Here is a 22516-nt window from a genome sequence, read left to right on the forward strand (position 1 = left end):
CACTGGGATTTCTTCCCTGACAAAGAAGCAGGGAGAGACGGTGTCATTTGTTGAGGGACTGTGGGCGGGAGCCACGATTGGAGCCTAGGTTGATACCCTTCACCTCACTTCCTGTTCAGGGTCTGGGTTCCCATCATAGAGTCTCCTTGCTTGGCTTAGAAGACTGAGCTCCTTGAGACCAGAGAGGCCCACATAGAGTTTTGCCCTCTGGGGACCTCTGGGCTCTAGAGCTAAGCTGGAGCCCTTTAAGGAAGGACAGGTACTCTGTCTGTCCTAGCAGGGGCTGCTTTCCCTCTGCTACACATCCCTGTATTCCCGGGGGCTTCAGGCAAGAAGGAAACAGGCACGTTGGCAGAGACAGGAGGCCTTCCTGGCTCTGAGACACCCAGGTGTTGTCCACAGCTCCTGACCACTGTCACGTCCCTCAGGATTGCCCAGGTTGTCTTGTTCCCCTTGTGACCTGGCTCCTCGGGTCCCAGTCACATTGTCTCCAGGAGCATGTCCCTGATGGCAGTTTGCACCTCACTAATGCTACCTCCTCCACAGGCCACCATGGACAGAGGCCAGCCCCTGCTCCTCCCTGGTGACTTGGTTGCCATTGCTGGGCCCTGAAGGCTGAGGGGATGGTGTGAGTGCTGACAGTCCTGTTGGCCCACCCAGAGTGGTGAGTATTGCTGCTGTCTTCGGTGCACCCCTGGGGCCCTCGAGCAGGTGGGGTACGACGGAGGCAGAGGTGGGTGCAGGCAGGGCTGCCTGAAGAGGATGTGGTCTGGGGGCTGGAGGGGGAAGCCCTGCCGAGGCGAGGTGGCAGGCGAGCTAGGTGGCTAAGCATGGGAACATCTGATTTCTTCAGACGTGGGGTGATGATGCGGGGGTGGGGACGGGGAAGCCTTATGTTCTTAACAGCTTAGGCTGGGGCTCTGGGTCCTGGTCTCATGGCTGGGTGAGGTGACAGCTGCTCTCGGGGCCGACCTGTGCATGGTTCCAGGAAGCCGGAGGGTGGGGTGGGTGGCTGAGGGCTTGGGAGCGTAGCGGGGGCATGTGGGTTTGAGGCTTGGCCTGTTTCCAGGGTGTAGGCACTGCACTGGGGAGGTGCAAGTCCTGGATTATGCCTGCCAGGCATGGGGACCACCCCATCACCATGGCAGTGTTCATCCAGTATTCTCGAGAAGGAAAGTCCCTAACCTGTGGCCAGACCCAGGGTGTCCTTGGTTTGCTCTCCCTCTTACGGTGTTACAGGGAAGATGGCTTCTCATGGTCCCACCAGGAGGGAGGCAGTGTGGGCTGAACCGGAGAATCCAGGTCTGTGGGGCTCCTGGAGAGCCCAGAGGCTGGCCGATGGCTGAGGACACCCTTTTCCAAATGGGTGATCTCTAGGGAAGGGGATGGACTTTTTTATAGGGTCCCTCAGATGCTGGGATGGGGCTAAGAGCACCCAAGGTTTGGTCAGCACGCCTGGGGGAGATGGGATTCAATCTAGCACTTTGGATGTAGGCCCCAACACTCTCTTCCTCTTTCTTTGGGATATAGGGCCATCTTCAAGCAACAATTTCTTGGGTTTGGGAAACTCAACCTTCGTGATGCTGCCACCCTTTAATACAGTTCCTTATGTTGTGGGGACCCCCAACCATACAATTACTTTTGTTGCTACTTCTTACCTGTGACTTTGCTACTGTTATGAATCGTAACCTAAATATCCCTGTTTGGGTTATTCAGCCCCCAAAGGGGTCTCCACCCGGAGGTTGAGAACCACTGCTCTACATAATTGTGAGACTGCTTGTGGTCTCACTCAGAATCTTCAGCCCTGTGGAGCTTGGTGATCAGGGTGCAGAGTCTCATGGAGGTAGCTAGACTAGGAAAGACAGTGTGCAGCCTGGAGGGAAGCAGGAGAGGCCTGGGAAACTGGGCTCCTGGGAGCTGGGCTGAGTGTACACCTGGGAGTCAGCTTCGTGCTGGCAGCAGGATCCATAACGCCAACTTGGGTTGGGGACAGGGAGAATTACTGTAAGTGGAAGGGGCAGGTGGCCCTGGTCAGTAGAGATCTGGACTTAGGGAGCACATGAGTCAGGGTGACAGCAGTGGCCAGGTGTCTCCCTCCTCTTGACCCATGTTTCTACCCCCAGCCCACTCCTGGCTTCCTGAAGACCCTGCCTTCCCGTCGGGGGCAGCCTTCGTGTTTGCTCTGTTGTCCTGGTGATGCTACTGGGTGCAATTCCCATGTCGAATATATTGCCAATGCCACCCTGAGGGGCTGCCAGCCAGGGCCCCGTGAGTGTTAGAGCTGCAAGTCTTGTGACGTGGGCACCTGTTTGCCAGGCCTGGGCACGGGCCCAGGGTCATGCTCACTCTGGGGCTCCCGTCAGCTGACTATTTTGGGCTCTTGCTGACCTGGGCCAAAGTCGGGCCCTAGCCAAGAGAGCCTTGAGGCGGCTCTCCCGGTCCCCAGAGGCCGGCTCTGGTTTCTGCTATATAAACAGAAGAGGACACATTGGCTTGGAGACAGTTCCCATCCAGAGTCTGCTCAGCCAGTGCATGGCCTCAGCTGGGAAGGACAGGCGGGCCAGCTGTCACAGATTCCCCCACTGAGTTCCTTGAGGCTGTGGGAAGACCCTCCACTCACCCTGGATTCCTCTTTTGCCCCCTGGGTCTTTGAGGACACACACTGGTAAGTTTAGGGACTGGAGATACTGAGGCACAGAAAAAAAAAAATAAAATAAAAAAGCTGAGCCGTTTGGATTTTTCCCTACTCTGTCCATCCTGGCAGATGTTCTCCACTGTGAGTGGCAGGCTAGATCCTTCGGCTTTGAGAGGAGGGAGAGGGAGAGGACTAGAGGGGTGGTAAGATCTGGAAACAGAATGTAGCTTGGCTGCACTTGGTGGTGGAAGTCAGACTTCAGAACCCTTCAAGACTGACTGGGGACACGGGGACAGACTTGCCCTCTCTTTCCTCAGAGGCTGCCCATAGATCATCTTTACGGCCTGGTGGAGGCTTCCAGGTTGCGCCAGCAGTGGAAGAAGAGCGAGCTGGGTGTCTATTGGCTTATCTCAAGGTTGCTTTCTGAGTAGGGCCCCAGGCTCCCTGTCCTGCGGGAGCCTGCGGCTGGGCTGCTGGTAGACTTCTTGCTAATCCTCCTCTAGCCTGCTCTGCTTTCTGTCTGTCCCAGCTGCTTTGGGTGCTGAGAAGCAGGGCTGTAGAGAAGCGGCTCGCCTCAAACATGCTCCCCGGGACCTGGGCCAGAGGCAGCTTCTTTTGTGGGAGGTTCCTATGTTCTCCTCCTCCGTTCTTTAAAAAAAAAAAAAAAAAAAGTTTCCCCTTTCTGAGCATGAGTCTCTAACTGAATCCAGAGCCTGCCACTAAAAACACTTTAACAATAGGAAAGTGTGGCAGACTTCCGGCTGAGGCTCCTTATCGGGGAGGTTTTATTTTGGAATTTGACTTTGCGCTGAGGAGGTTGGGTGGGGAAACCTTGGGCAGGGCTAAGGAAATTTGGTGGGTGTGGGCATTCTGTCAGGTAGTGGAAGACCCTCTGGGGTGAAAAACTGGCCAGTAGAGATGCATCCATAGAGCTTGTAGGGAGGGAGAAATGAGGTAGCCTTTCCCTGAGAACTTTGAGCTCTTCTGTGTTTTCCTGCTCTACCTGACAGTTCCTCTTGAGGTCTAATCTTATTCCTATACACTGTGTATTAGTTTCTTCTGCCCGGGAGATAGATGGGGTGCGAAAATCACTGGATTGACGGTAACTCCTGTGGCTCTGCTGACTTCTTCGGTAATAACACCCCCCCACCCCCGTATTAACAGAGCACTTTCTGCAGAGAGAGCTTCTGCTCAGAGCTGCTTAACTGCTCTTGCTCTCTCTCACTCAGCCCCTCAGAGGGGATGGGGTTACTGTTCAGGTCTCAGACAGGGACAGTGTAACCCTGGTCCCTGGTCTGTCCCTGCTGGTCCCTTGCCACTCTCAGGTTTCTGCTACCAGTTCCCGGCATTCATATCTCAGCGCTCTGTTCCGGGGTTTAGCCTTTCTCTCCCCCTAGTGAACTGAACTCCCCACCGTGGAACTTAGGGTCTCCCCGGGGAGCCATGGGACCTGGCCAGGTTTCACTACGTAGAGATTTGCTGGCCTGGAGCAAGATGCCTGTGGTAGCTCTTCCACAGCTTGCCTGTATTGAGGGAGGGGCGGGGTGAACAGGGCTCATGGGCTAACCTGGGAACTCAAACTGGATGGTGGGGGCGGGGGGGCATAAAAATACATGATCACTGCAGGGCCTGGAGAAGGACCTGGTCTTGATCCTTCACCTGGCTTCCCAGAGCTGCCATGGGAAGCCCCCTTCCCCCCCCCCCAGGCAACAGGTAGCACTTCCCTGCCCACAACACAAATCCCCATGCCCACTGCCAGGGCAGGAAGCGGAAGTGGCCTGGTCAGGGCTGGCTGCAGGCTCTGGGGCTGAGCAGGGGAAGCTCCCGGAGCTACTCCTCAGTGGGGGAAACAAGACTCACTCCCTTGACCCACCCCATGGGAAGAGCATGGGGGTTGTGGGTGGGGACAGTCTTAGTAAAAGGAGGGAGGTTCCTGCCCTCCGCTGTACAGGATGGGGCCCAGCCCAAGGGGCATCGTGGGAAAGGGCTGTGTGAGTCCACTTCCCCTATTCCCTGTTTACCCAACTCTGCAGAGGAATGAAGGTGGGCATTGCTAGCTCAGGCTACTTTACTGTTGAAGAGTAAAGGCCATAACAGAAAAAGGCTCTCTGCAGGAAGGGGAGACAGTGAGCTACCCTCATGTTCCTCACCCATGGGTCTGAGCGGGAGTCTGGGATCCCTATCATCCTGGGTTCCCTCCCTACCCCTCTCCAATCCTGTTTTCTGAGACCCAGTCTGTGTTTCAGGTTGCCCCTGAACTTTCAGTGATCCTCCTGCCTCAGTGCTAGGACTGCAGAGGCCTGCAAAGTCATGTTGCAGCTCCTCCTAACTCCCTGCTTTGGGTAACTGTCGATAGACCAGATGAATATCTGGAGAAACAGCCACTACTCTGATATCAGAAACATACCCTTGAAAGAACTTAAACTCAGTCAAGTCCGGCTGCATTTGCATCCCTTAAATCGGCAACCTTCCTAATGCTGCAACCCTTTCGCACGGTTCCTCATGTCGTGGTGACCCCCAACCATACAGTTAATTTCGTTGGTACTTCGTAATTGTAACTTTGCTGGTTGTGACTCGTAAAGATCTGCGTTTTCAGATGGTCTTAAGTGACCCCTGGGAGAGGGTAGTTTGACCCCCTGGGGGGGGTCGTGACCTACAGGTTGAGAACCTCTGTCCTAGGCTAAAAGCTTGGGATGTAGTCTGATGACCAACCTCTGTAGAGCCAACACACTCGAGGCTCTGGAGTTCCAATCATCCAAATCAGGAACCGCCTCGCCCAAGACTCCCCCAAAAGCCCCTATAACACACTGCGGTCTGATCTGCTTCTGCGGTTTCATTTACAGCCACTGGAGTCAAAGCGACAGGGTCAGCGTGAAACGGGAGTTAGAGGATCTGTTCATAAGCTGCAGGTTGTAATTTCAAGCACGGGGTGGGCAGGAAGAGGGCTGAATGGATTGAATTCAAGTGTGGTACCTTGGCACAAAGTCTGTCCCTTGGGTAGTGTCTTGCTTCTGGACTTTCTTCCCCATACCAGTGAGAAAAGGCTTCTCAGGAATCCAGTCGCTTGGGAGCTGAAGGGAGGCCAGTTGTGATTCCAGCAGAGGGAAGGAGGATGGGGGGTGGGCCTGTGGCTGACATTGCACTGCCCAGAGGGTAGGAATTAGCTGAAGGACCTTACCCTAGGGTACACTGGTAGGCTGGGCCCTGGTGTGGGGCCTGACTGGATAGCACTGGTTTGCATCTGCAGTAGGTTAGTTCTTCTCCCTGCCTTTGGTGCATTTTGGGCGTTCAGCTCTAGTTTTGGACACACGGCTCCCAGAATCACTCATTCTCCTCCCCCCCCCCCCCCGCAGTGAGCAGTTGAACCTGGTTCGAGTCTTATGAGCAGGACTTGGTGGTCTAATGAAAGGCTTCTGCCCAGTCTGGGACCAGGTTGGCTCTAGGTCTCCCAAAGCTTGCATCAATTATATACCTGCTTCCACCTTGCAGAGCCCTGGGCTACTGTTGTTGGGCAGCCTCTGGCCTGCAGGGATGTAGTGTGGGATGCCCCGAAGTCCTTTATGCCTTTCTTCTGTCTGTGCTAGGGTCCGTGCTCCACATTGGTGCTTGTATGAGTGGCCCTAGCTACGTTCCCACAGAGGGACTCTTTCTCTGCCTCACACTTCCAGGTAATAGCTACCGTTCCTTGTCCCCCTCTAGCCTCGAGGCAGCAAGAAGGCAGCCTTTGTAGTGTGTAGTGGCTCAAGGAGGTTGGCCTGGGCGAGAGCTGGCCTGGGCGAGAGGGTGCTCGTGGGCTGTCCTCTGCTGCTTACCCTCCAGCTTCTCCCTCAGGGTGGTCCGTGCCACTTTTTTGCAAAGGCAGAATAGTGGGGAAAGAGGATAATACTAGAACTCAGGATGGCATGCCCTGGTGAAGACAGGACGCACACCTGCTTCTACTGGAGGGAGGAATGGTCCTGGAGGCTTGTCTTGCTGGCCTATTTAAAAACATCTTGGGAGTAGAGGGGAGGCATTGGGGGCTGGGTGGAGAGATAAAGTGGGGAGCCAGATGTGACATAACCAGGGCTAAGATTATATGTCCTTTAGAGCAAAGGCATCCCCCCTCATGGAACCCGTGGATCCTGTCTTAACGTGTGTGGGGGCATAAATGATAGTAGTGGCTTCCATATTTAAACAAGAGCCCGAGTAAACTTTTGTGCAAAGGCCCAAGGAAAGAAAAAATCCAACGATGGATGATGTGGGGGTGGGAAGGTCCAGGGTGGCTCCAGTGGACATCGTCCTGTCCACATTTCTTCTCCTAGGTGGCTTTCTGTCCTTTGGAAGGTGGCTTGGGAAAGTCCAGAGCTGTGGACTCAGCCGAAGCCTGGGGGTTTGCTGGTCACCTCTGAACATATCACCGAACGACATCAGCATTGTATGAAAGCTGTTCCGTGTGCAGGGGACGGGGACAGTGATTAGAAAGAAGTAGCAGGCTGGTTGGGGAGATCTTTTGTGGTGACAGGATGGACTCCAGGTTACAAATGCTAGGCAAGAAAGAGTTCTACCACTGAGCTACGTCCTCAGCCCATTTTAAAATCAAAGATTATGGCCAGACTAGGAGGTCACTGGATAGACCTGGGTGGTCTGCTGCACTGGTGGGCTGGCAGCAGAAAAGGGGGGGGCTGGAGGGGGTGGGAGCAGGGATGGGACCAGGATACTGCAAAGAGAATTCCTAGTAGGGAAAGCTAACCACTGAATCATTTCTCCACACCCCTTCCTTTCTCTTACCTGCCTAGCAAATGAGGGTTCCTTAAGCTTAGACTGGGATGGAAATGTGACTTGCTGGGATGGAAATGTCACCTACCGGGTGACAGCTCCAGGTGGCTGCAGCCTGGTCTGTACTTTGAGTACAGCCCTGGCCAGACCCTTCCCTGCAAGCAGTAACTGGTTGCAGCTGCTCTCTTCACTGCTGGAGCAGGTAGTGAGGAGGCAGGTGATCCCCATCAGGGACTGGGACCAGGGAATTGACAGGAGAGTGTGAAAAGGAGATGGAGATCATGGCCCTGGGTTCGAGACCCCAGTGTGCTACCACCTAGCTTAGTGACCTTGAACAAGTACCATTATGTCTCTGAGTCTATTTATAAAATGGGGAAGAGTTGGCAAGAGTTTGGAAAGATTTCTCAGGCTCCACCCGGCTCTGAAATTCGGCAATTTCTCAACTAGGGTGCATCCATCCTGCGAGGGGTTAAGAGGCCACCGCTAAGAAACCAGCATCAGTGTGGAGCAGAGCCCGTTGTCCCAGCCTGGCAACGCTATGCCCTTTCGGAAGGGACCTTGAAGACTAGAGTGCCCGTTCTCAGGAGCGAAGCTGGGGTTCTGTCATTCCTGGGGCTAGAGACCCTGCACATTGCCAAGGCTGAGGCACCGGCCCAGCCCACCTCCTATCTTCTGGGTACGTCCCAGAATGGCTTGCCTCAGCCCTGAACTGCCCTGGCTACTCAGAGTAGCAGAGAGTGATACCCTAGGTGTCCAGGACAGACTGGGAAAGGGACAAAGGCGGAGCAGGGCCTGGGGTAGGGGTGGGCAGGAGGGAGAGGGCGCTGTTGGCACCAGGAGCAGCTGGAGGGGAGGAGATCCTGTTCTGGGGAAGCCCTGCGGGCACGGCTTTACAACACCCCCTCCTCCTGGTCGGTTATTTCGGACCCCGGGACCCGATCCCGGGTCCGGCTTGGGGAGCCTAGTGGGTCTGGAAGCTACTATATTTAGCCGGCGCAGCGGGCGAGAGGAAAACTATTTATAGATCAAACAATCCGCGCTCCCTGCGTCAATGGAACCCCGCGTGCGTCACGCGCGCAGACATTCCAGGCCCCCCCTCTTCGCCCCGCCCCCTCGGGCTCCCCGTCCCCGCGCCTCCTCCTGGCCGCCTCCCGCCGGAACCGCGCCGCCCCCCGCGCCCTTGTATGGCCAAAGCTCGCCGGGCCGTGTGCGTCAGTGGCGCCCCCGCCCCTCTCCATGCGTCACGGAGCGCTTAAGATGTGGGTCGGGCTCTCCAGGGGAGCCCCAGTGCAGGAGGCTGCGAAAGTTGGGGGAGTGTGCTAGAAGGACTGCGGAGCGCACGCGGGACCAGGCTGCGACTGGGTCACTGGTCCCGGCCACGGGGAGCGGGAGCCGGCTGGGTAGGTACTCCGCAGGGAGCGTGCTTCTGTTTCTAGGGACAGTGCATGAAAGAGATGGGGTGTACGCGCGGGCGAAAAGGGTGTTTTCGGGTCGGCTTACGAGGAGAGGGGTGTGAAGGGTGCAGTTTTGGTATTAAAGGATAGTTCTTGGAGTAGGGTGAGCGCGGGCTTGAGGTTTAGGAAGCGGGCGAAGGGTCTGCAAGGAGCTTGGTTTCAGTAGGTAGTGGGGGCTTGTTTAGGAGGTTTCCCCGTTAGGATCTCCAGTGTGAGGCACTCTGTACTCTGGGTTTGGGTGTTGATTGCGGGGTAGGGGGTTGTCTGAGCGTGGGACAGGGAGAAGGTACTCAGAGCTTCGGCGTTGCTGGGATCCATCCAAGTACAAGTAAGATTGGATTTCCACGGGTCTCCTTCCCGGGCTCTCAGCCCCCTTTCCCGGTGTTTACTTAATACTTCATAGGCTGTACTTGGATTTTCTGATTCCCTTACCCAACTTTCTTTCTGAACGGTGCTGGAAGACCTGGGGATTGCTGAAGGAAATGGCTAACTAGGTTGACTGGGTAATGGTTGTGTTAGATTAAGTTGTCAGAGTATCTAGAGACATAGGAGCTTAGCTTAGCTGTAGCCTGGTGCAACTACGGAAAGCGGCACGTGGAGCCTGGGTGGAGGTTGCTCACGATAGAGTCTCGATGTAGTATTGACAACCCTTATGTCATCTCAGGCAGGCTTGTAGACCCCAGTGGTCTCTGTTGAATCTGTTAGGTAGGGTGCAGCCTGCGGGCTTGATCACCTAACAGGTGTTGCCAGGCCCTGCCCCAAGCCGGATTCTCCCACTCCCTCTTTCAACCCCGCCTCTTCCTCCTTGAGGCACCCCCCACCCCCTCAGGAGGCTAGATGCAGGTCTGTATATTGGGTTGCCGACTATCTGCCTGAAGCAGGGTAGATTGGTGGGGGTTGATCCGGATGTAGGATGTCCAAGTGGAGAAACAGGATTTGAATGGAGCTGGAACAAGTTCCCAGCCCTGACTGGCTGCCACCCTTCTTCCTCCACCCCCAACCCATCCCTGCCCAGGCTTCTTGCAAACAGAGGCAGAAGTGGCCATATTTCTTTCTTTCTCCCAGGTGCTGTATGCCCTAGAGACTTGACACTCGGCAGGCGGGTGGGAACTGGTGTGTGTGTGTGGGGGGGCTGTTTTATGGGAAGTCGTGTGCTTAGCCAGCGGTGGAGCTGTCCTGTCCAGGCACCCAGGGGTGGTGTGGGGATGGGAGAAATATTGGGACTAGAGGGTTTCAAGGACCAGCAGGTGGTGACAGTCTTTTTCCCAGTACCACCCTACCCTCTGCTCCAGCTTGTGAACCTGTGTGACTTGTCTTCTCAGCTAAAAAGGCTAGAACTGTACAGACCCCAGACTTGGAGGTGGAAAGGGACACTAGGTGCTGGAGCCTCCTCTGCGGGCTTTTTTGACCAGATGAGAACGTAAGAGCCTCCTCCAGCTATCCCTGGTCATTCGGGTACTTTGGGTTCATGACCTTTGCTGAGACCCTGCATGCTGCAGCAAACAGTCATCTGCTTTAGCAGAGGGACAGCTTGTCTCTGTACATCCGCCGGTAGGATCCTCCACTCTGCCCAATTAGCTTGTGTCTGCTGCTGGGTTCTCAGTGTTCTTACAAAATGACCAGGTTAGGGGGCTGGAGAGATGGCTCAGCGGCTAAGAGCACCCACGTGGCAGTTCGCAACTGCCTGTAACTCCTGTTCCAGGGTGGATCTGACACCCTCACGTGGACATACATGCAGGCAAAACACCTATTGGCATGGAAAATGAAAATAAATGAAAAGATAAATGACCGGGTTAGCTGAGAAATTCCTTTTGAGAGCTGTCCTTTCTCCAGTCTAGAAACTACTCTCTGGATCTTCCGTTCCTCACCTCCCTTCAATATATGGTATTTAAGGTTTTACTTTCTGCGTTTTTCAGTTGTTTTTAATCGTATTTATTCGTGTCTCTGTGTGCGCACATGAGTATGGGTGTCCTACAAGGCTACAGACATCAGATACCCTGGAGCTGGGGTTACAGGTGGTTGTGAGCCACACGATGTAGTTGCTGGGAACTGGATTTCGGTCCTGTGGAAGAGCAGTGCATGCTCTTAACCACTAAGCAACTCCAGCCCCCCAGTAGTTAAAGCTCTATAGCAATGCTACCCAACCCGTTGAGGAGCTGGGGACGGTGAGGTGACCTAGTTCCCCCCCCCCGACTCCTGGAAACACTTCAGAAAGTACAGAGTGGATGCCCGTGGGATCAGCACGCGGGGGGGGGCTGCTGTCCCCCGAGGCTACCGTGATAGACAGTTGTACCTTGGCTGGCCGCTTCTACCCCATTTCCAGGACGTCGGTCTCCACAGATTCCCTATGGGGGAGGCGAGGAAGGGGTATACAGAACCTAGGGTGTGCCTGGGAATGTGCTCCCAGGAAGTGACTGGTTGAAAAGTCAGCACATCTCCTGCTGGGGGGTCAGGGTGGGGGGACTGAAGCTCTGTAGGCTGCCTCTCTCAGCCCTGACGTGTGAACAGGGAGGCTGGAGGTCGGAGGAACACAGCTTTCCCCTGTTCCTGGGGGGACATGCTGGACAGATGCCTTTCCTAGTTCCCCGGGCCCACTGGGGTGTGGCTGGTCTTCTGACTGAGCTCTCTTGGACCGGTCTCTGCCTGCCCGTGAGCTTTGTGGCTCGTTGAGATAGCGTTTGGGCTGAGGGATCGGGATTCTTGTGTTCTGTGGTCCTGACACCCGCTTCCTTGTCTAGGCCTGCCACCTGGCTGCCCCTGGGCCTACCAAGTTTCTTGCTTTCCTTACTGACCCCTCCTCCTCCCTCCCTTGTGTCTCCTCCCTCTCCAGAGATGCCCTGTATCCAAGCTCAATATGGAACACCAGCGACGAGCCCAGGACCGCGTGACCACCTGACGGGCGATCCCCTGACCCTTGAGTTCGGCAAGCCGACCATGGACCTGGCCAGCCCGGAGACAGCACCCGCCGCACCTGCTACACTGCCCAGCTTCAGCACCTTCATGGACGGGTACACCGGAGAGTTTGACACCTTCCTCTACCAGCTGCCGGGGACGACCCAGCCGTGCTCCTCAGCCTGTTCCTCGGCCTCCTCCACGTCTTCTTCCTCATCCTCGGCCACCTCCCCCGCTTCGGCGTCCTTCAAGTTTGAGGACTTCCAGGTGTACGGCTGTTACCCGGGCACCCTGAGCGGCCCATTAGACGAGACCCTATCCTCCAGTGGCTCTGAGTACTATGGGAGTCCCTGCTCAGCCCCCTCGCCATCTACACCCAACTTCCAGCCGTCCCAGCTTTCTCCCTGGGACGGTTCGTTTGGCCACTTCTCCCCCAGCCAGACTTATGAAGGCCTCTGGGCATGGACAGAGCAGTTGCCTAAGGCTTCTTCAGGGCCTCCGCCACCTCCCACCTTCTTCTCCTTCAGTCCTCCCACTGGCCCCAGCCCCAGCCTGGCCCAGAGTTCCCTGAAATTGTTCCCACCACCAGCCACCCACCAGCTTGGGGAGGGGGAGAGCTATTCCATGCCAGCAGCTTTCCCGGGCTTGGCACCCACCTCTCCGAACCGTGACACTTCCGGCATTCTGGACGCACCCGTGACCTCCACCAAGTCCCGGAGCGGGGCTTCAGGTGCCAGCGAGGGCCGCTGTGCAGTCTGTGGTGACAACGCTTCGTGTCAGCATTATGGGGTCCGCACCTGTGAGGGCTGCAAGGGCTTCTTCAAGGTATTTAGCCGTTCTGGGCGAGGACTATGTCATGCTGGAGGCGGGGGTGGAGTGGATCGTCCGTTGGGATCTGTAGTGACCTCTGCTGAGGTTTCTTCCCAGCTGGTTCTGTCCTGTAGGAAGGGGACAGGTGTGTCATCTTAGAGGCTGGGGCTTTTTATATAGCAGGGTGCACATCTCTCTAGGGCTGCAGAAAGCTGGGGAGGGGGGCAGAAGGTGTGTGTGTGGCCCGCAGTGGTGCTCAGGAAGAGAAAACCAGGTGGGCAGCCTCTGGTTCTCCCCCGCCCCCATCCTGGGGGCGAGGGGACCACAGGCACTTGCGTTCCTGGCACTGGATGAAAGGACACAGGCAGAGGGTTTGGTTCTTGCTGGGGGTGGACTTGGGAACAGGCTGTGTGTTTGTCCCAGTGCTGGGTGCCTGCTTGGCTTCCCCCACCCCCCTCCACCCCCTTAGCCCTCTCCTGTGCGCCAGGAAAAGGGCAGGTGGACACACGCAGACACCTGTTAGAACAGGTGTCCGGACAGCCTTGGGAGCTCCTAGACCGCGGTCTTGGGTTCTGGGATCTTCCCTGCAAGGTAGAAACCTCCTCCAGTATCTCCCAGACTTCTCTCCCTGCTCCGGCCCTCCATTTCTCCCTCCCCTACATCCAAATGTTAGGAAAATAGCTATGAACAGAGAGCGCTTTTGTCTGCGTCGGCCACAGGATCTGGACGGTCCCCTCCCCTGGGCTCTCCTCCCCCCCCCAACCCCATGCTCTGACAGCCTGTTCCGTGTCCCCCCTCCCTCCAGCGCACAGTACAGAAAAGCGCCAAGTACATCTGCCTGGCAAACAAGGATTGCCCTGTGGACAAGAGGCGGCGGAACCGCTGCCAGTTCTGCCGCTTCCAGAAGTGCCTGGCTGTGGGCATGGTGAAGGAAGGTGGGTGTCGAGATTGGTGCCCTTGGCACTCGACCTGATGGGGTGGGGCAGCCGGGCTCACCAGGATCTGCACCTAATTCCCACTCCCACCTCTAGATTCCAGCCCCTAAAAGGCAGGTGTAGCTTCCACCTGCTTTCTAGAAAGGGTGGGGTGGGGAGGGCCTTGTGGGGTCCCCATCATGGTCTGGGTTCCCTGTCTCTGACTTCTCAGAAGTGGGGTGTATAGTGTGCCCTGGAGACCCCCCTTCTCCAGGTCCTCTTTCTTAGTACTGCCCGTTTCTCTGCAGTTGTCCGGACAGACAGCCTAAAGGGGCGGCGGGGCCGGCTACCTTCAAAACCCAAGCAGCCCCCAGATGCCTCCCCTACCAATCTCCTCACTTCCCTCATCCGGGCACACTTGGACTCCGGGCCTAGCACTGCCAAATTGGACTATTCCAAGGTGAGGTCTTGCCCGCCCATCTGCCCTGCCCTGAGAACATAGGCAATGCTTTTGTGCCTGTTAGGAAAGACTCTCCCTCCAGGGCAACATCAGGAAACAAGCATCCCCTCTGGGCTGGCTCATTGGAGAAAAGCATTGGGGTGAGCGAGGGATCGGGGAGCCAGTTACAAACAGGTGCCGTAGCCCTGTTTTCCTGTGGGAATTAACAAGCACATGGGCCCTGTCTAGGGCTCTTTTGCACCCCTGGATCTGGTGTCCCAGTGCATGAGAGCTCTGTAGTGCAGCTGGTGCAGGCTTTGCTATGGAGCCAGTGCAGGACACAGCTGTGTGGTGCAGGCCCTCGTGTGGAACTTACCTGCGTTCCTTTCAGTTCCAGGAACTGGTGCTGCCCCGCTTTGGGAAGGAAGATGCCGGTGACGTGCAACAATTTTATGACTTGCTCTCTGGATCCCTGGACGTCATCCGAAAGTGGGCAGAAAAGATCCCTGGCTTCATTGAGCTTTGCCCAGGAGACCAAGACCTGTTGCTAGAGTCGGCCTTCCTGGAACTCTTCATCCTCCGCCTGGCCTACCGGTAAGCTGCCCATCCTCCTCCTGGCCCTGACCCTGCGGCCCCGGCCTGCCGGAACCCTAAGTCCTGACTGTTCTCTGCCTCCGGCCAGATCTAAGCCCGGTGAGGGGAAGCTCATCTTCTGCTCAGGCCTGGTGCTACACCGGCTACAGTGTGCCCGTGGCTTTGGTGACTGGATTGACAACATCCTGGCCTTCTCACGGTCCCTGCACAGCTTGGGTGTTGACGTTCCTGCCTTTGCCTGCCTGTCTGCTCTGGTCCTCATCACTGGTGAGTTCAGGAACCAGACTGGGCCCAGGGGGTGCAGGACCATTGGGTGGGTAGCATCTAACACTTTGGGGACCCCTAGAGTGCCTGCAACATTGGGATGTTAGGACCTGCAAAGGGACTTAGCTCTATTCGCCCCCAAAGCTTCAATCAGCCTCTGGATGGCCCCAGACTCCTCAGGTATGACTGTAGGTGCTGGACATCTAGCTTAGGGACTCCGTTTGTTTAAAAACCTTCCTGTCAACCCCACAAGATGCAGGAAAGTGCACACATGAATTTGTTCACATTATGCACTTGGATAGCTGTTGCCATAGTCCAGAAACAGGAACAGCTTCAGCTCTGATAGGCTCCCTCCGTATTGTCAATGTAAGAGGTAGCCACTCTGCCAGCCTCAGAGGCACTCCCGTCATGGATTTTACTGTGCGTATCACAGGGTATGGGCTCCAGTGTTAAATGTATAAGTTTCTGGGTCCCTTCTGTTTCTGCTCCCATTTCTACTTAAATTTCTTAGGGGATCCTCCTGAGTAGATCAAGACCAGGAGCTGGAACTTGAAAGGGTAGGGGATGAGGTCTATACCCAGTTCGCCCTTAGTCTGTCCTGTGAGACTCCAGGATTTTAGAACAGTGTGGAGCCTTGACCCCAGAAAACCTGGATTAGGGTTTTGTGTTGTCTGTCTGAACCTCGGCCAGCCATTCACTGGTTTCAAATATTGACCAGTCTGGACAGTGGGTTCCTGTGGGACATGCTAGAGGGTTGGGGGAGCTTGTCAGGGAGAGGGGGTCAACTGAGCGGCTGACTCTCTCTTCCCTGCTGCAGATCGACATGGGCTCCAGGACCCTCGGCGGGTGGAAGAGCTGCAGAATCGCATTGCTAGCTGTCTGAAGGAGCACATGGCTACCGTGGCAGGAGACCCACAGCCGGCCAGCTGCCTGTCACGTCTGCTGGGCAAACTGCCTGAGCTTCGGACCCTGTGCACCCAGGGCCTGCAGCGCATCTTTTGCCTCAAGTTGGAGGACTTGGTACCCCCTCCACCTATTGTGGACAAGATCTTTATGGACACATTGTCTTTCTGACCCCTGCCCTGACCATGTGTGCGCACACATGCGTGCTCTTCTGTCACCCATGTGCCTTTAAGCCCATAGCCCACGGACCCCCAGACCGCCCCACCCCCAGCCTGTTTTTGAGCTAAGACTGACGTACCTCCTCACTCCAGAAGATGGACAGAGAGCTCAAGACCTGGGGGAGGGTGTGTATTCACGGGGGTGACCCCACTATTTGTCTTATCCCTCCAGCTCAGTCCTGGCCTTCGTGTGTTTTTGTAAGATAAACCATTTTTAACACATACCACTCTGTTGTAAATAAGCTGACGCGACTGTAAATACAGAAAGGGAGAGGTTGGGGTGGGGGTTGGGAGGAAGGGGTGGGGCTCCCACCAGCTGGTTAAGCCTTCCGAGCCTCCAACTTGAGATCTCTTCTGCTCTCCGTCCATGTGTACATAACTGTCACTCAAGAAGGTGATTGACAGATTCTGATTTATATTTGTGTATTTTCCTGGATTTATAGGATGTGACTTTTCTGATTAATATATTTAATATATTGAATAAAAAATAGACATGTAGCTGAAATTGAGTCTTTTTTTTCTGACAGCACTAGACATCCTGCCATGATTATATAAGAGACAGCAATAGCCCTGGGCAGATCTTAGCTGTTGCCAGTGATCTGGTCAGCCTGGGTTACTCACCTGTAGGTGGTAGGTCACAATGAAGCCTGCTTCATGCCGCCATTGAGGAGAATGCGGGGACTAGTTTTCCTTTCTCACACAAACACACGTCTCGCTATGGTGCACAGATAGTTTAGACTTGCTGTGTAGCTCGGCTAATTTCAAGCTGTCAGTCTTCCTGTCCCCACTTCCTGAGTGCTGGGATTATAGATGTTCACCCTACACATGCATCGGGAGCCAGCTCCTCATGTGGGAAGCCTCCGGTTACCGCTGGCTGCTGGGCCTCAGTGGACCTGGCCTCGGGTCTCAGGTCTGTCTCTTAGCGTTCTGACCCTGGGGTAAATAAAGGACAATTTATGAATTGGGACTATTTTTTAAGTACTTTAAAAAAATATCTATTGGCACACATCTTTAATCCCAGCACTCGGGAGGCAGAGGCAGGCACATCTCTGAGTTTATGGCTAGCTTGATCTACAAATAGAGTTCCAGGACAACCAAGGCTACACGGAGAAACCCTGTGTTGAAAAAAAATAGTGTACTCAAGTACATGTATGTGCATACATGTGTATACGTGTGTGCACACATGCCATTGCATGCCTGTGGAAGTTAAAGGCAAGTTGTAGAAGTCAGGGCTGTCCTGCTTTGAGATAGACGTTAGCTCATCCAGCTTAGCGGTAAGCACTTTCGCCTCCTGAGTCCCCTCACCAGACCCGTTTTATTTTGGGGTGATGCTGAGGTCTCACAGACACCCCGCCAGCACGCTACCACTAGGCCAGGCTTCTCACTTCTTGGTTTGCACATTTGGAAGGACAGAAAGAGGAATAGTCCCTAGCCTTTTAGGGTCAGAGAGAGTTTTGATGTGTGGTGAGTCTAGAAACTACCATAGCTGATGTTCATGTGAGCCTTGTTGGATCTACGCTCTTAGAGTGCCCCTACCCTCTGCCAACCCCAGGGGCAGGATCTATGCGGCCAGCAGTCCTTGGGTTCTTGGTAGGTAGATTGTTCTGAAGTCATTCCTGGTACCCAAGGGTCCTATCAAACTCTAGCTCCTGTGTTTATCTGCCTCTCACTTGGGGGGCTTAGAGGCAAGGCTCTGGCGCTGTACCCCAGGGAAGGAATATTTGCCTTAAATGGGTGAGTTCCAGATTTGATACCCAGCACTGGTGGTGAGGATGACCAGAGAAACGTCGTGAATCTAAACAGAGAGCGTCCTTAGGCCTGTGACAGGCTGGTAAGAGGTAGGGCCCGGCCGCCTTCACGGTGCTTAGCTTCAGCTCTTTTCCAGAATTTCACAGGAGCCCTGACGGCGTGGCCCTTATAGCCGCTTCTCACTATCCTTGGCTTCAGGACCCAAGACAACATCTCCATGGCCTCTGCATGAGGGGAGCTGGATCGGAGTGGGCCAAACGGGGCTCTGCTCTACAGTCAGGAAGACATAAGCGCCTCTAGGCTCGAACCCAGCATGAGATTCCCCAAGGAGCTCCAGCTGTGCATACTTATTTGAGGTCTGAGAGTGCATTTCAGCCTCAGTCCTAAGAAAGGTCCATGGGCTCAGGCAGACCCTGCCTAGTGTGGTCCAAGCCTGCATCTTGGGACAACGCCTTGTTCCAAGTGAGCTTTTCCAGTGACCCTAGCACCTGGCCCACTTCCCTTCGCTGTTAGAGAAGCCAGTGCCTCACCCCGACTCGGTTTCCCCATCTCTTTGATGACACAGTCTGGAAGGAGAATGGTAGTAGCTAACGCCCAGACTAGTTCCCTCCTGTTTTCCTTGTACCTCGGGACAGGCAAAAGAATTCATACCCCCATGTTACGTGTGTGTGTGTGTGTGTGTGTGTGTGTGTGTGTGTGTGTGTGTGTGTAGGGGAAACCTCAGGCCTTACCAGACTCTAAGCTAGCATGTTGACAGCTGCTGTCTATTTGGTCCTTCACCCTCGATCCTTTTCACGGAAAGCATTTGGCACCATGACCTGCTTTTCTGTTGGATTGGAGACAGATTTTCAGTGTGGCAAGGCTGCCCTTGAACTCATGACAGTTCTTTCTGTCTCATCCTCCCGAGTGGAGGGACTGTAGGCCTGTACCTAGATAAACATGTCACTATATTTTCGTGAGAAGTTAATCCCCTTCAGAGGAGAGAAGTGACTTTCCCGGGCTTTATGAATTAAGTGGCTGTGCTGGGTGTGTGCAGTCTCTGGACCATTGGGCTGTCCAGCCCATTCTTTGCAAATAAAAGACTCTCCACTGACAACAATTCCTTTCCTTGCACTTGAGGCACAGGGTGGGGGCTGATCTCCCGACTCCTGCCCTGCCCCACCCGAAGGCTGGAGCCTGCAGGCAAGCCCTTTCTTTTCCACCAGCAACTGGAAGAACTGGCCTCCAAGTCTTGCTAGGGGCTGAGAGGGCGAACAAGGGGGCATTGAGCCTATTGGGGCCTCACAATGGCGGCTCTGTCCCTGTTGGTCGGGGGCTGGGCCCGTTTCCGATGGTGACAATAGTCAAAAGGCAGTGACGCTGGCAGGGCCTGGAATCCCGGGCGGGATTTTCCAAGGCCTCAAAGCCTACTGTTTGTCCTCATGGGAGACCCAGGAAACCTGCCTCCCAGTTGCCCCCCACCCACGCTGGGCTCAGTGCCCAGAGGCCCTGTCCCCCTCCCCAGCCCTGAGGTAACTGTGCCTTGGGGAGGGTGGGTTCTGAGGTGGGCACAGCAGCGGCATCTCGTTTTCCCTTTAGATCTGGGTGGGTGAGGGCGCCTCACATCTGGTCCTGTCCACCCAGTCTCCGTTGGAGGGAGGTGGTGGAAGTCACGCCTTGAGGAGATGAGGGACATGTCTGTGCTGTTGCTGAGTTGACTACAGGTCTGCCCTTATCCTACATACGCTGTTCCACCGGTATTGGCTCCCGATCCTGCGGATGGACGCATGTGAGGGTCTGGGAGGCGGGAGGCCGCGTTGTGGTCTTGGGCAGTGAGCGGCCGTAGGAAACACATCACGGTTGTGTCCTGGACGAGGGTGGTTCTGGATGGCCTCCCATGAGAGCTGAGTTGAGGGGTTCTAGAGGGCTTTAGTTTCTATGTGTGAGTGACTCCAGTCCCTCTCCAACACACCGCTGACTTTAGAGAGCCCAGGACCAATGAGCTTCCTCAGAGTGTGACAGACAAGCCTCCTGCCTGCTTTGTTTCCACTTATGTCCATCCAGGCTTGGTCTTACTGCCCCATAGCTCTGCTAGCAACTCTCTTCCCTTCAGAGGAACCTGTGTTCACCCCCAGGCTCTGGCTCTCAAGAGGCTTCCTATGCGTTTTGCTAGTCCCAAGTTTGGGGGGGGGGGCTACCTGGTGAAGGCCTTGATGGCTGTCAGGATTTGAAACTTCAGAGTTAGGTAAGAAAAAAAAAAAGCCTCTTGGCTGTCCCTTCCTAGAGCAGGAGGCCCATTTCAGACTCTCCAGCTGGATTCCAGCCTGGCCCTGCATTCCAGGCCCCCCTCCCCTTCCATCACCTTTGGCCTTGGTCTCTTACACGGGCCTGCCTCCCCTACAGTCTTGTCTGCTCATCTTCCTCACCACCTCGGCTCCCTTCTTGTCTTGCTGGGCCCTGAACCTGGCAGGCTGGGGGGTGCCACTTGAGGTCTCTTCAAGGTCTGACCCAGACACTGGCAATGTCTTCCTCCACTCATGACCATAAATCAGGCTCTCCGTGGCTGTGGGGGTTGGGGGTAGCAGCTGAGCCAGTTAGGGGAGGGTGTTGGGGGGGGCCGTCCTCATTGGTACATGCTGTGTTAGCAGGGAGCGGTGCCCAGCTGCAAGCCAGGCAGGCCTGGTGCTCACTGGCCCTGCTCATCCAGCCTGAGCCCCTCCACCCCCCAGGAGACCAGCCTTGGGGGTAACTAAGCAGGAAACCTGGATCTTTTCCCAGTGTCTCAGGGAGCTGGAATACCATAAAGATAGATTGTCCTTGTTTAGCACGAAACCCGGTCCAGAGAAACAGTCCCCGAGGGGAGATATAGACCCTGACCTGAATCCTAAGGTTTTTCTCAAAGATGGTCACTAGACTCCATCCCCAGGAGTGATAGATAGTTAGATACATGCTCTCAAAGAAACAAATGCACAGCATTTGCAGGGAGGAAGGAAACTCTCTCACCGAGGGACAGACGCACAGAAATAAAGCCCCACTCACACCCCACTTGGCCAGACATATAGGCCTTTACAGTGAATGGACACACCGCTCTTGAAACTCAAGGACAGCTGATCCCCTAAAGTCCTGAGGTCAGACGGAAGACACAAACACACAGCCTGATGAAGCTGGCAAGTTTGCCACCATCTCTGCTACTCTCTCCCACATGACTTTCCACTTTCTCCTCCGCTCAGTCACTTTGTCTGCCACAGAGGGCGGAGGTGGGGCGTGACATCTCAGAAAGAGTGGGAGGTGGAGGAATCCTTGCTTTGGATCCCAGGGGACAGATGTCAGAAGGGGACAGATGGTCTCCTTTGCACCCCATGGCCTAGCTTGAGGGTCAGCAGACAGGGTTCTGGCTATCCTGCAAGGCTGGCCACCGTCAGGAGCCCCCCAGGCTGACGTCAGTCCCACTCGGAGTTGTTGCTGGGGCTTGAGTCACTCCCTGTGACGCCACTGGGGTCAGCTCTGCAGCAGCTGGAGTGGCCTTCAGGGGCCAGCTTCAGGGCTCAACACTCCCCCTGGGTACACCCCAGGATGAGGTGGGGCCATCCGAGGTCACATTCATCAGGCAACACCAGCTGCCTGCTTCCAAGGACTTGGGTTGGTCTTCAAGGTCTCTCCCCAGACCTTTGCAGCGTGCACGGCTGATAGCACCCTAGTCAGCAGCCTGGATGCCTGGCTGCGGGGACACAGGACTCTCGCTTCTGTCCTCGCCTGTCCTGCCTCAGAGCTCCACTCTTAACCGTCAGCAAGCCCTCTCTGCCAGCCTCTTTGTCCCCTTCTCCAGAAAACTCGGTAGCTCCATGGCTTCCTGGCCCCCCCCCCCCCCACACTGCCCAGCTGCTAAGTTGCCATCCTGTGTTTTCTGCAGAGGGCTGGCTTTTCTTCTCAGGTCACTTCCCACCTTTCTGAGAATGTGACTGGCTACTTCTCTTAACGATGGAGGATTTCTTGTTTTCTTTTGCTTTGAGACGGGGGTCTTTCTTGCCATGTGATCCAGGCTGGCCTCTTAGTTACTTTGTAGCCCAGGCTAGCCTCTTGCTCACTCTGTAGCCCAGGATGGCCTTGAATTTTTCATCTTCGGGCTCCCAAGGCTGGATTATAGGACTGAACTACCAGGCCTGATTTCCTCTTTACTCTGAGTGTGTCCCTTTTCTTTCCAGACCACTGGTGTCTTCTGAGGATGACAGCAGTAACTGCCCTCCTCACTCCAGATGCAACTTTGTCCAAACCACTTATTTTCTTCCCATTTTAAAAGACTCATTTATTTCATTTTGCATGCACGAGTATTTGACTTGTGTGCATGTCTTGTACCGCCTGATTGTTCAAAGAGAGTGCCAGTGGACAGCTGTGATCTGCCATATGGGTGCTGAGAATCAAACCCCGGTCTTGTACAAGAACAAGTACTTTTAACCACAGAGGCATCTCTTCAGCCTTCAGACCATTTCTTGATGCTCCTTGCCCAGGTGTGTCTCCCGGCTCATCTCTTTTGTAAGCCTCAGCACTCTCAGACAGCTAGACTGGTTAATCTGCTCTATATGCTATTTCATGGGGGCTCGCGTTGGATGTTGAGCTATATTCCCAGAACTCATTTTATTATGCTTTTAAAGATTTCCTTCTTTTTATTTTCTGCATATAACTTTTTTTTTTTTTTTTTTTTGCCTGCAAGTATGTATGTACAGCATGTAAATGCCTGGTACCTAGTGCCCTTAGTGGCTGTAAGAAGCCATTGCATCCCCTGGACCTGGAGTTGTGAGCTGCCGTGTGGGTGTTGAGAATTGAACCCAGGTCCTCTGAAAGAGCAGTCAGTGCTCTTAACCACTGAGCCATCTCTCCAGCTCTCTTTATACTATTAATTTTTTTTTTTTTTT

The 22516-nt window shown here is 54.9% G+C and overlaps 1 protein-coding gene across 3 annotated transcripts; it reads left to right on the forward strand.

Moving 5' to 3' along the window:
* Window positions 1-537: 537 nt before the first annotated feature.
* Nr4a1 (nuclear receptor subfamily 4 group A member 1) lies at window positions 538-16383 on the forward strand. Of its 3 annotated transcripts, none has more exons than XM_021216732.2 (7): window positions 538-664; window positions 11675-12561; window positions 13352-13481; window positions 13769-13920; window positions 14291-14493; window positions 14582-14760; window positions 15575-16374. In XM_021216732.2, exons 2-7 carry the CDS (start codon window positions 11677-11679, stop codon window positions 15829-15831), a joined length of 1806 nt encoding a protein of 601 aa, XP_021072391.1. In that variant the 5' UTR covers window positions 538-664; window positions 11675-11676; the 3' UTR covers window positions 15832-16374. The 3 variants fall into 3 exon arrangements, with proteins under 3 accessions (XP_021072391.1, XP_029404104.1, XP_021072390.1); XM_029548244.1 differs by lacking the exon at window positions 538-664 and adding an exon at window positions 2515-2665; XM_021216731.2 differs by lacking the exon at window positions 538-664 and adding an exon at window positions 8671-8790 and having other exon boundaries at window positions 15575-16383.
* The last annotated feature ends 6133 nt before the right edge of the window (window positions 16384-22516 follow it).

The sequence above is a fragment of the Mus pahari genome, chromosome 17 (assembly GCF_900095145.1).
Source record: "Mus pahari chromosome 17, PAHARI_EIJ_v1.1, whole genome shotgun sequence".
Classification (NCBI taxonomy): Eukaryota; Metazoa; Chordata; class Mammalia; order Rodentia; family Muridae; genus Mus; species Mus pahari.

Coding starts and splice junctions, on each gene's coding strand:
- Nr4a1 (XM_021216732.2), top strand. CDS start 11,677: ATGCCCTGTATCCAAGCTCAATATGGAACACCAGCGACGAGCCCAGGA. Junction 12,562..13,351: donor GCTGCAAGGGCTTCTTCAAG/GTATTTAGCCGT, acceptor CCCTCCCTCCAG/CGCACAGTACAGAAAAGCGC. Junction 14,761..15,574: donor TGCTCTGGTCCTCATCACTG/GTGAGTTCAGGA, acceptor TCCCTGCTGCAG/ATCGACATGGGCTCCAGGAC.